This window comes from Octopus sinensis, linkage group LG1 (assembly GCF_006345805.1).
Source record: "Octopus sinensis linkage group LG1, ASM634580v1, whole genome shotgun sequence".
Classification (NCBI taxonomy): domain Eukaryota; kingdom Metazoa; phylum Mollusca; class Cephalopoda; order Octopoda; family Octopodidae; genus Octopus; species Octopus sinensis.
The window spans coordinates 154,913,664-154,926,460 of record NC_042997.1 but is presented as its reverse complement, the minus strand read 5'-3'; the positions used below and the strand labels follow the sequence as shown (position 1 = coordinate 154,926,460).

The 12,797-nt window shown below is 38.0% G+C and overlaps 1 protein-coding gene across 1 annotated transcript; it reads left to right on the top strand.

Annotated features, from left to right (window-relative positions):
• The first annotated feature begins 12,080 nt into the window (after positions 1-12,080).
• LOC115226716 lies at positions 12,081-12,494 on the top strand. Its single transcript, XM_029797771.1, has one exon. It carries the CDS (start codon positions 12,081-12,083, stop codon positions 12,492-12,494), a length of 414 nt encoding a protein of 137 aa, XP_029653631.1.
• Positions 12,495-12,797: the final 303 nt, after the last annotated feature.

The following is a 12,797-nucleotide window of genomic DNA, read 5'->3' as shown; positions in this document are numbered from 1 at the left end:
ATTTTTTGTCTTCTTGTTTTTTTCATCCTGAATATGATAACCAATATGAACTTTGCTTGTAACGGTTGCTGGAAAAAAATGGCTGCATTTACATTTGACATATAGAAATAAGATTTAAAGGTTTTGCTGTTTTCGGGAGAAATATTAATATCGGGAGAGGAAAGATACGTTGGGCAAGGATCATAGGTGAATAAAGTAAAATGAAAAAAAAAAAAAAAACGACAAGAGAAGAAATGTAAAAAACTTAAAACATGACAAGATGAGAAGAAAGATTTGAAATGAAAAACAACAACCACAGAAAAAAAAATCACAAAATAGACTTCAATATACATAGATTAAGACGGATGATTATAGACAACTAGGAGCTCTGAGATCTACATGTGTGTGTGTGTGTGAGTGTGCGAGTGTGTACGTGTGTATGTGTGTATGTGTAGAGATGTGTTCATAAATATGTGTGTGTATGCATGTATGTTTATGTATTTATAGATGTGCTTGCGTGTGAGGGAATATGCACGTATATATATATGCATATGGTATGTATGCATGTATATGCATGTATATGTATGTATATGGTATATATATATGTATATACATGTATATGTTATGTATGTGTTATGTATATGTAGCTTCTTGTTTTACAAACAACTGGAAAGACTATTATTTTATGGCAAGTAATTGAACGTATGAAGTTGAGTGGAAACAGTTCACAATCGGAGTGTGTAGAGTCGGTCTGCTGATATTTTTTTTTAGAATGCATGATGCTACTTGACTAATGAGATGGTAATCACCAGCATACACTGAACAGGTTTGCTGTTGAGTGCTGTAACGCTGGGATCAGAATTAATTTTACAAAGACTGAGACGATGGCCCTCTCAAGAAAGTTTCCCAGAGTTCTCTGCACGTTATTGGAACATCACTAAGGCGAGTGGCAAAATTTAAGTATCTCCGGGCTGTATTCGCTAGAATTGGGAAGCAGGAGGCATAGGTGGATGTTAGAACTGGTGGCACAGTAAGGTATCAGCTGCGGTATTCGACCCCCAGGAGAGGGAAAGGTTGGTTGTATACACATGTGCACTACTATCTCTCTCTCTCTCTCTCTCTCTCTCTCTCTCTCTCTATATATATATATATATATATATATATATACACACACACGCACGCACACATACACACATGTATATATATATATATGTATGTATGTATGCTGTTGGAACTTAAAATTTACCAGTATAAAGGAGATTTTAAGACTGACCCGTCTCTCTCAGCCTCCCTTTCTCCTTATGAACTTTATCTGACTGTTTTACTACTATCAATAGGTATCTGAAGTAAATAAACAAATAATTCTATTGGTCGATCCAAGAGAAGATCATCATGGTCACTAAAACTTTTTAGAAATCACACTAACAGCCAAATCTCCTTTAAGTTACACCCAACTGTTTTTAGAACAATCACATTGGATACTGTGGGAGTAAATATATACAACTGAAACAGTAAAAAACAGACCCCCACACTTCCCACCAAAAGAAAACGAGCCAAAAAGAAAACATAAGATTATCGTAGGTCTTTGATCATAATCTGTGGATCTGTGATGATCTGGATTTTAGTACCACCACCGCCACCACCAAATACCGTCACGCCGCCATCAACGTCACCACCACCATCAACGCCACCATTACTAATAACAACAGTGATATTATATCCAATATTTCTTAAATAAAAAGCAAGACGAACATTTGTTGAAGAATCGGTAGCTTGAATTGAATCAGTAGCTTGAATAATATTTTATAGACGTCGAGAGAGAGAGAGAGTTGGATTCAAGAATCTGCGCCAACATTAAAATAAGCATTAATCATGAAATGCTTGACACATTGTTATAGTTATATATTTCTACATTTTGTTTGTATTTCGTTGAAGGAACAGCGTGACATATTCTAGAGATTATCCACCAGTATAGATAGTAGATACTTTTCTTTCAAACGAACCATTACAAACTGCTTTCTCCCCAATTGGTATAAAATATTCCTTATTAATGGTTATTTATCGTTTTTCGTTTGTTATGTTTGTAAGCATTACTTAAATGTACACTGAAAATAGAAAACAAAAATAAAAAAAAGGGAGAAAAATAATGCTATCTGCGTTGATAAATGATATGAATTTTAGTAAATAGAAGACCTCGTATAACACCCCACGTAATTGCAATATTCAAATATTGGCAATAATAATATCACATATTCTGTCTATTCCAGGGAAAACGCCGTTTGCATGGTGATCAGTTTTCTCGGTAGGACTCTAATGGAATGGAGTATACATTTCTTGAGTCGCTTCTCGTAAACTTGTTTTATATTTCGCAGAAGCTAAACTTTAAACCTCCACACGTTACAAATACTCATATATCAACTTAAATAGTCACACACGAACATAATACATCTCTATCGTAAGAGACTTCTTCTATCTTTATTAATATTACACTTATTCCAACAAATAATCTTTCTATACATGGTAAATGCAGCATTCATTTTTTTTATTCAAATACTAATCACATTCCCTACTTTCTTTCGCAAACAATATCATTTTTCTCACTAAACGATATCTGAATTAATTATATACACTTACAGGTCCAACGAAAACGCTTCTGCCGTCTTAAAAGTGGGAAGGTCACACAGGATAAGATATATTGTGTCTCGTGGAGGCGCAATGGCCTAGTGGTTAGGGAAGCGGACTCGCGGTCGTAGGATCGCGGTTTCGATTCCTAGACCGGGCTTTGTGAGTGTTTATTGAGTGAAAACACCTAAAGCTCCACGAGGCTCCGGCAGGGAGTGGTGGCGATCCCTGCTGTACTCTTTCGCCACAACTTTCTCTCACTCTTTCTTCTGTTGGCTTGCTCGCTAAGCAAGCAGGGTGGCGTCATTGAAGGCTAAAACAATGTGAAGCGCATTGTGGCCAGCAATGTGTAGCAACATCTGATGGCCTGGTCGGTCACGTGATCACGTGATATTGTGTCTCAAAAATAAGAGCCTGGGTGGTAACACACACATATACATACATACTTATATACATGCATGAATGCATGCATGTATGTATCTGGTTGATCAAGGCTGACCTCGGGCTACACAACCACATCATCATCATCATCATCATCACCAATAATAATAACTACAACAGCAGTCACAACAACGACAAAAAGAGCAACAAAAAAATATCTAGTAACCATTTATCCTTTCTTTATACAATTGCATAGCAATGGTTTTACATTTTTGGCACAGCGCCGGTAGTTTTGAGGGGAGGGGAAGGAAATAACAGCGTCCCCGTAGTTAGTGGTACTTATTTCACCCACCCCCAAAAGAATGGAAGGCAAAGTCCACCATGGCACAATCTGAACTCAGAACGTAAAGATATGAATCGCCACGAAGCATTTTGTCCGGTTTGTTAACGATCCTGTTAACTCACTATTTTACAAATGCTTAATTCTGTCATCTAATATAACCCGACTACTTTTTCTGCCATATGTTATACATTGTAGATTATCTTGCATGTTGTTCGGTATGTGGAATGGTATTGCGTATGGAGTGCTTCTTTCAGTTTACTTCAACCAAATCCACTCACAAAGCATTGGTCGACCTGGGGCTAAAGTATAAGACGTGTAAGCAGTGCCACGCAGTAAGACTGACTCCAGAATCATGTGAATGGGAAGCAAACTTCTTAATCACACTGTCATACCTGTACCTGTATATAGTGATGCAAAATTTCATGTGCATATTGCCAATATGGCAACACTGTGTAGGCGAGTAGCTTGATGGATGCTTAGGCCATTCAGAACCAGAAATAAGGTACCTTGCTGCTCCTATGGAGGACATTTGCCATCAGTCGTCTGCATTACTGCTCTCAACTGTGGTGGCTGCAGAGCGTCAAACTGGCGGTGGAACTTGAGGCAATCCAGCGCCACTGCACCAGAAGATTGACTTGGTGAAATAGATGAGCTACGGGAAAGGCAACAAGAACTAAAGCTCTACTGCCTGGAGAGGTGAGAAAGATATGCTATAATATACATATGGAAGATCATGGAAGGTCTAGCTCCCAAGTTTGGAATTATAAGCTATACCACTCACTGATCTGGACGGCACTGCATAATACCAAAGATACTGTTTTCTTCATCTCAGATAAGGACCCAGTATTGCAACAACTTGGGTTTCAGGAGACCACAACTGTTTAACATCTTACCAAAGAACTTAAGAGATCTGCAAGGTGTAGATGTGGAAGCGTTCAAAAAGCACCTGGACAAACTTCTATCTGAAATCCCAGATGAGTTTACATCACGACAAGAGGCATAAAGAAGGGCAGCTACGACTATCTAACTTCACCAAAAAATAGTATTGAAAGGAGACTAAAAAACACTGAAAAACAGTATCCAGCATGGTCCAGGCTTCTGGCTGAAAGCATTAAAAGAAATAAAAGAATTCACACAGACAGAGACACACAAGTTAAAAACAACGGTCATTTCATATTATTCCTTTATTGGAGCAAACTTGGCTTACAGCTGTTTCCAGTAATCATCATATGTACATTACTGATAGGTTCACTCCACTGATCTATTGATCAATTGAGGCAAATTGAAGAAACCCAGTACTTTCGGCCAGAGCCATTTCTGGTTACCACAAGTTTGTTATAACCAGAAATGGCTCCGACGAAAGTGGTGTTAATTTTCTTAGGTCGTTCAATTTACCTCAATTGATCAATAAACTAATTGGGTAAACTTATCAGTAATGTACCTATAATGATTACTGGAAACAGCTGTGAGCCAAATTTGCTCTAATAAAGGAACTATATGTAATAACCGTTATTTTAAACTTGCTTCTTATATATATATATATATATGTATGTATATATATATATATATAATATATATGTATATATAATATATATGTATAATATATATATAATATATATAGGGTGAAATAATATATATAGGGTGAGGCAATTCGTTGCGAAACCCTTAATTGCTTAGTATTACTTAAACTTTCCTCGAATGAGGCTTTTACATGCCGAAATCTACTTGGTGTAATTAATGATTATTCCAAATTAATTAATTTCACCTATATTGTTACTGATAACCATATTTCATCCCAGTAAATGACCACAGCATCTTGTCTTGGCTGCACGTTGGTGGGAGGGGGTTGGTGACACAAACTTTCATTCACACTTTGAATTGGTGATACTGGTAACGGCTTTAGCTCGCTCTGATACTGAGTTGAGATGATGCCTTCTAGTATCTCGAAATTTAATATACAATTATTCATAATTGTAGTGTCCTACGCTGATGAGAAAAGAAGTTGGGTAAGATATAATTATCTAATTCTTATGCTTTCCTAAAACTTATTTTCGAAACGTACGTCCGTAGGTGACTTAAAATTGTATGATAGATTGCCGTCATTTCATTCTCTCTTACCTGTCTGTGTTTGCATTTCAAGTGCTGTGTTTTTACTGATATCTCCCTTTTAGTAGAAAGAATAGCTATAACTCTTTGACTGCTATTTCTAAATTCGGTGTGTGGTGAGGCAATTCGTTGCTAAACCCTTAATTGCTTAGTATAATATATATATATATATATATATATGATTATGTATGCATGTATGTATGTGTGTATTATGTAGGTATCTATCTAGCTGTCTATATATCTATCTATATAAAATATACATATGCGCGTGTGTGTGTGTGTGCATATATGCACGGATGGATGCATGTACATCATGTACAGTAGAAAGAAAAAACAGAATGAACAAACAATCGGCGTCAGTTTAAAATAGGAAATTAATATATCTAAGCATAATATATACATGCACAAACGAACACACACGCGCGCACGTGCATACATACATACACACATACATACATGCATATATATATATATATACAGACATACATGTACACACGCGCAAACATATATGTTTCTATCTATCTATCTGTCTGTCTGTCTGTCTGTCTGTCTGTCTATCTATCTATCTATCTATCTATCTATCTATCTATCTATCTATCTATCTATATATTACTGATTGCGCTTCTTCATATGTAATATTGGGCATATTCATTGTGAATGACCATATTGATTTTAGCTGATTAAGATCTCAGAAATTATTTAATTATATCAATATATCAATCCCTTTATTGATTATAGATGATTAAAATCTTAGAAATTATATATTTATATCAATGAATAAATCTCGCTATCTTTCTGAAGTTAGTTTCTCTCATCCAGTTCTATCGAATAATCATTATTATAGATCTCATGACTTTGAGCAGATTTCTTTGGTAACGTTGAATGAGCATTTGGATTAGGATAGGATTAAATGCATTCTTGACTACATGAATAATTATATTTCTTTGCTACATAAGCCGCCACTTTCCTTCAATTCTTTGATTTGAAAATCTAATCTGAATATTTCAATACAGAAAGTGACATTATACATATGTCTATATTAAAGGTGGAGAGCTTGTAGGATCGTTAGCACACTGTACAACATGCTTAGCAGTATTTCTTTAGTCTTTACGTTCTGAGTTCAAATACCGCTGAGGCTGACTTTGTCTTTCATCCTTTCGGGGTTGATAAAATAAGTACCAGTCAAGCACTGGGATCAATGGGATCGACGGGATCGACTTACTCCCTCAACCGAAACTGCTGGCCTTGTGTCAAAATTTGAAGTTAGTATTTTTAGGCGACGTGCTGGAAGAATCGTTAGCACGCCAAGCAAAATGCCTAGCGGCATTTCGTCCGTCTTTACGTTCTGAGTTCAAATTCCGCCGAGGTAGATTCTGCCTTTCATTTTCCGGGGTCACTAAAATGAGTACCAGCTGATAACTGGGGTCGATATAATCGATTAGCCTCTTCTCTCAAAATTGCCGGCCTTGTGCCAAAATTTGAACCCATTATTATTAACGCGTTGAGTAGGCAGAATCTTTAGCATACCGGAGAAAATACTTAGTGGCATTTTGTCCGGCTTTATGTTCTGAGTTCAAATGTCACTGAGGTCGACATTGCCTTGTATCCTTTCGAATTCGATAAAATAAGTACCAGTCGAACACTGGGGTCGTTGTAATCGACTGACTCCCTCCTCCAAGTATCTCAAGCTTTTTACTCGATGAAAATATTGAAGAAAATATTATATGAAATTATTAGAAAATATCAGCGACTGTGTGTCGCTTAAAGAATATATAGTGTTTGCGAGTGGAGAAAGCTTCATCAACAGCCAGTGATTGCCTCACACCGAGGACGGGTTGGTGGGTATCATGTAAGGCTGGAGATTGGAGCGATGACCTCCCTTGCAAACATTATACAGACACAGACTGTGTGCCGATAGTCAGCTGGAAAAGATGTTTTCCTGGGGTTTAAACAACAGTAACATCATCCTATATAGGACCGCCACATTCTGTTGGCAAAAAAACTTTACTAGGAAAATATTATTGAAGAAAATATATGTACATATAACAGGCAGTAAATTTGCAGGATTGTTAGAAACCTGAAGAAAAGCTTAGCGGCATTTTTCCGGTTTTAGACTCTGAGTTCAAATTTCGCCAAAGCTGATTGTTGCCCTTCATCCTTTTGGGCTCGATAAAATGAGAACCTCCCGCAAAATTTCAGGCTTTTTGCCTTTGGTAGTAAGAATAATAAAATGGGCATGAGTATTTGTGTGTGTGTATGTGTGTGTGCGTGTGAGTATGTGGCTGATCGGTGAAGAATTCGGTCTGTTAATTTCGACGTCCTGTGTTTGGTCTTACTGAATGACATCTTAGGTAAGTATCTTTTCTCATTGCCTTGTATCGATGAAAGTCATTTTTCGAGTAAAATTGAGTAGATGGAAACTAAGAGGAAGCCCATCCAATGGATTGAATCGGTAATTCAAGTGTGCAGCCATGTTACATTTGTATCATGCTGATGTCATCTGACAATTAAGAGTACATGAATCAGTGTGTATGTCAACCATTTACATGGTGATTCAATCATATTGGATCAATCTTATTATGCTTGTCATTGCGTTACTTAGCCCGTCGGTAAAGTTTTCCTGTGATTAGAGAAAAAGAGGGAGAGAGAAGCGTTCATGACGTGAGGTAGAGAGAATGTAATTGTAATGCTTTCACGGGATTAGTTGAAGGGAAAGGAAGCAGAAAGAAAAAGAGAGTGAAAAAGAGGATAAGGCAAAGAATGAGACAGAAAGAAGGAGAAAGAAAAGAGAGGAAGAAAAGCGTTCATGACGTGAAATAGGAGGAACGTAATATTACGTGGCTAAAAAAGTTACTTGAAGGTAGAGGAGGAGAGTTAAAAATATAATTTTAGCAGAGGGGTGATGTTCTGATGGTGAGGTTAAAGAAAAGCAGAGAGAATGAGAGAGAGAGAGAGAGAGGGAGAGTGAGAGAGAGAGAGAAAGAGAGGCGGGCAAGAGAGAACTAGGAGGAAAGAGAGATGATGGTGGTGGTAGTAGTGTTGGTGGTGGTGGTAGTAGTGACGGTGCAGGAGGTGGTGGTGATTGGATAGTGGGAAGTGTATTTTTTTAAAAAATGAACTAAGTTTTTTTTTATATCACCTTCGCTTATCGCATGCGCAGAAATGCAATTTCGTAAAATATTCACGGGTCCCGCAAGTCACTCTCTCTCTCTCTCTCTCTCTCTCTCTCTTTCTCTCTCTCTCTCTCTCTATCTATCTATCTATCTATCTATCTATCTATCTATCTATCTATCTATCTATCTATCTATCCCTGGCCTGGCAGTGCTACCGAGAAGCGCTACCCGTTCGGGATAAGCTCTACAGACACGGCTCGAGAAACACGGGGCCGACCTGCCTGAGATGCGGTCAGAGCGACGAAACCGTTCTGCACGAACTCGTGCAGTGTCCAACAATTTCCGACCTGTGGGCTTATGTCGAACAACTGCTGTCACGTGTGGGACGAGTCGGTTTATCAGCTGAGTCTATCGTCAATATTGTCACGCCTCCTTCCTTCAAACGGGAAGGAAGAGCTATTTTCATAATCCTTGTGGCTATGGCGAAAGAATGTATCTGGTGGACGCGTCTGAAAGGATTGGAGACAAACACTTTCCTCTCTGGTCAATCTCTCATCAACTTCTTCAAGTACCACTTGAAGAGGAAAGTGAGAGTAGAGAGGCAAGTTTTGTCTAGCGAATGTTTTAAGAAAAGATGGGTGAATGTAGCAAGGATGGCACGTATGAATGACGAAGCCACCTTGAGCATAATCCTATGAACCCAGAAATTGAAAACAGAGGGTTACCCACTTGCAAACAAATGTGGTAACATATAACAATATTGACCAAGGTTACCGTGGTCTTTTTCGTGGGCTTTTCTTCCCACGGATAAACCTTACTTGCTTTCCCCTTTACACCATATATCATAACACTGTGATACACGATTCCTATTGATCGTTCTTTTTTTTCCTCTTCCCCTTTTTTCCCCCCTTTTTTCTTCTTTTTTCATTTCTCTTTTCTCTTGTTCCTTTTCCTTTTCCTTTTTTTTATTCCTTTTATTTTTTATTTTATTTATTTATTTAGTTTTTTTTGTTCTTTTCTTCCCTTTTATGATCCCTCTTGATCGAAAACCTACGCCCCCCCTTTTTTTTTGTTTTTTTTTTTGTTTTCTTCATCCCCCAAAAGAAAAGCTCTACCTTGTAACTTGTCCCATCTGTGTGCAGCCCTGTGTGGCCAATAAAGAAACTTATCTATCTATCTATCGACGTGCATGTGTATATATGTATACATACAGAAATACATACATATGTACATATATAAATTTATGTATACACGTGCGTGTACACACACGTGCAGAGTCTGTGTATGAATGCATTTATAGCCTAAACGATTATCCCATGTAATTAACCGAAATCGTATAGTAGGTGATAAATTGCAAGTTTGCAATATATTGTCAACAGAAAGGTGTTGTGTTTATATTTCCCATGATACACGTGTGAATTATATAATAAAACATATATAATTTCTTTTTACATAAATATGTTTTGTATACACAAAGCTACGTTCGTTATTACTATTATTTTATATATCATATGACATATTCGTCTCTCGGATTTTACAGTTTCCTTTACTATTCCCTAATAACTCAAAAGTTTGTCAAACTCAAACATCCGGATAATGGTTTGTATACTACGATTTACGTAATTGTTTCTGATTTAGACCGGCAAATTAGAGAATGAGGGTAGAAAATATCATCGATCCGTTATACTTGACTGGTACTGTGACTCAGGCGGGAGTTGAACCCTTTACATTCTATTTCATTTGGGTCAACTTCGTCTTTCATACAGTAGGGGTTGATGAAATAAAGCATCAATCAAATACTGATATCTACAGTTTCGACTAACTCCTTCCCTAAAAGTGATGGCCTTGTGTTTTAATCAAAAACTGTTATTTATATAACGCCAGCAACCAAGGCTATGGAAATTAATAGAAAATTAATTGGAATGATATTCAGTTTTTGCTTCTATAGGGACAAAGCCTGAAATTTAGTGGGGAGGGGGCTAATCGAATACATCGACCACAGTGCTCAGCTGGTACTTATTTTAACGACTCCGCAAGGATGAAAGACTAATTCGATCTCGGCGGAGTTTGGACCTCGAAAGCATGTATAGCCAGAAGAAATACCGCTAACAATTTTTGTCCGGTACACTAAAGATTCTGCCAAGTCACCTCCTTTAACAGTGAAAACAATAAAATAGCATCCATTTGCGCTTGATTTTATCAACAATGAAGATTTACATATTTTGGAATGTGAAATTTGAAAATATTTCATTCATTGTAAAGTCGAGAATAACGAATACATTTTTAACTCGGCTTTCTGTGAACAGGTACTGATTACTGTCATTTTAAATCATCGTAAAGGCTCAATTTTATTACACACACACACACACAATATTATCGTATTGTTAATTAACAAGCGGTATTAGAGTAAAAAGAGAAAATTCAATACTTCTATAGAATCAATGTCTTCAGGCAAAATATAAACGTTCAACGCCCATTGACGACTGACAATTTCTTTCAAATTGTTCCACTTCCGTAATTTTTAAAGCACATTTTTTTAAAGAAAGAAAATTACATTTTCTTAAAGATAGAAAGTGGTATTTAAATATCTTTATTGCAGAATTGTTTTGCCTATTGTGCAAATTGTACAATAAACGATAAATGCTTTCCCCGATGTTACATACATACTCATGCATATACAGTCGGTCACTCACATACGCACTCGTGCACGCATAGAGCACTTACTCTCATAATGTTAACACTTCTTATATATATCTGAGAAAATTTAAGCTTTACTTAGTAAGAGTGGTTCGAGCGATGACTAAGCAAGACTGGGCCTTGGTCAAGTTATTAGGTTATTAGCTCGTGTAACGATACACATACTCTCGCAAATAGCCTCATGCACACATTCGCTTAATTTCTCACATACTCATACAGATGCCTGGGCATATAGTAATGGCAAATTCATACGCGGATGTCTTGATAACTGTAGAGAGTGGCGGGGCGGAGGTATTTTCTCACTGTCGTTGTCATGGAAGTATCTGTGTGATTCGACACACTCTGGAAAGAATAGCCTTTTGTTGGTGTTCGGTCAATGTTTTTTTAAAGATTGTTTGGTCTTAATCAAGCAAGTGTGCGGGTACATACTTAAACATACTCTCCCCCCTCTCTCTCTCCCTTTATCTCTTTTTATATACTGCATACATTGAAGGGAATAAACGCATGGTTACGTAATAGAATGGTAGAACGGGAGAAAAGAAAATAGAAACGGCGCGGTAGGTACTGCCCAAGGATTTAGGACAGAAACTTCGCTGCGGACTAGCCAGAGAGCTGGTCTGCAGCGAAGTTGACTTCCGGTTAAGCGGATTTCTACGAAGCAGGCGTTGACTGGCAGCTGTCACCCTCATATGTTTAATTAAATAAATCTTTCACTAACACATTCTGGGTCTCCGTTAATTTTTTTTGTGTGTAACTTAACTAAAGCTATAACTGGTGACCCCACAAAGAAGCAACAGCTTTCGATTCGCGCATCGCAGCAAACAAGAAATCACAGAACCATGGCAAGCGATCACACAGCAGCTCTGAAGGCACCACAGTTCTGGTCAAAGAGGGCTGCGCTATGGTTAACGCAGGTGGAAGCGCAATTTAACATACGCAAAGTAACTTCAGACCTAACGAAATATTCGTACATAGTAGTGGCACTAGATGAAGACACGGCAACAAGGGTGATGGACATTTTAACCCAACCCTCTTCAATGCACAAACACACCCCGTTAAAAGACAGGCTGGTGGATACAATCCGGCGGAGCGACTGGGAAGCAGCAGCGAAGATACTGGAGGAAGAATTAAGTGATTCTAAGCCTTCGGAGTTGATGGACAAGATGTTGACATTATTTCCCCCTGGTGAGTCACCTTTTTGTTTATGGAAATATTCCTCTGCAAGTTACCACCCCTGGTCCAGGCCCTCATAACTCAAAGACTCGCAGCAGTTAGCGAAAGCAGCCAACAAGCATTTCTTATCCAGTGGTGTTACAGTCAACGCCTTAGGGTCGGCCCCGAGACATGGTAGAGTTAAGCAAGACGACCTGTTCTATCATACAAACTTCGGGAAAAAGGCTATGAAGTGCAAACAGCCATGTAGTTTCAGGATCCCTTGGCCATCGGCCCCGGGAAATTCCAGGGCCAGCTGCCATTGAATACCCTGGTGGCCGGCAAACACGATCAACTGTTCCTCTACGTCCGCGATCGGAGCTCCGGACGTAGGTTCCTAATCG

Excerpts from the sequence above, each read along its gene's own strand:
- LOC115226716 (XM_029797771.1), top strand. The coding sequence starts at position 12,081 with ATGGCAAGCGATCACACAGCAGCTCTGAAGGCACCACAGTTCTGGTCA.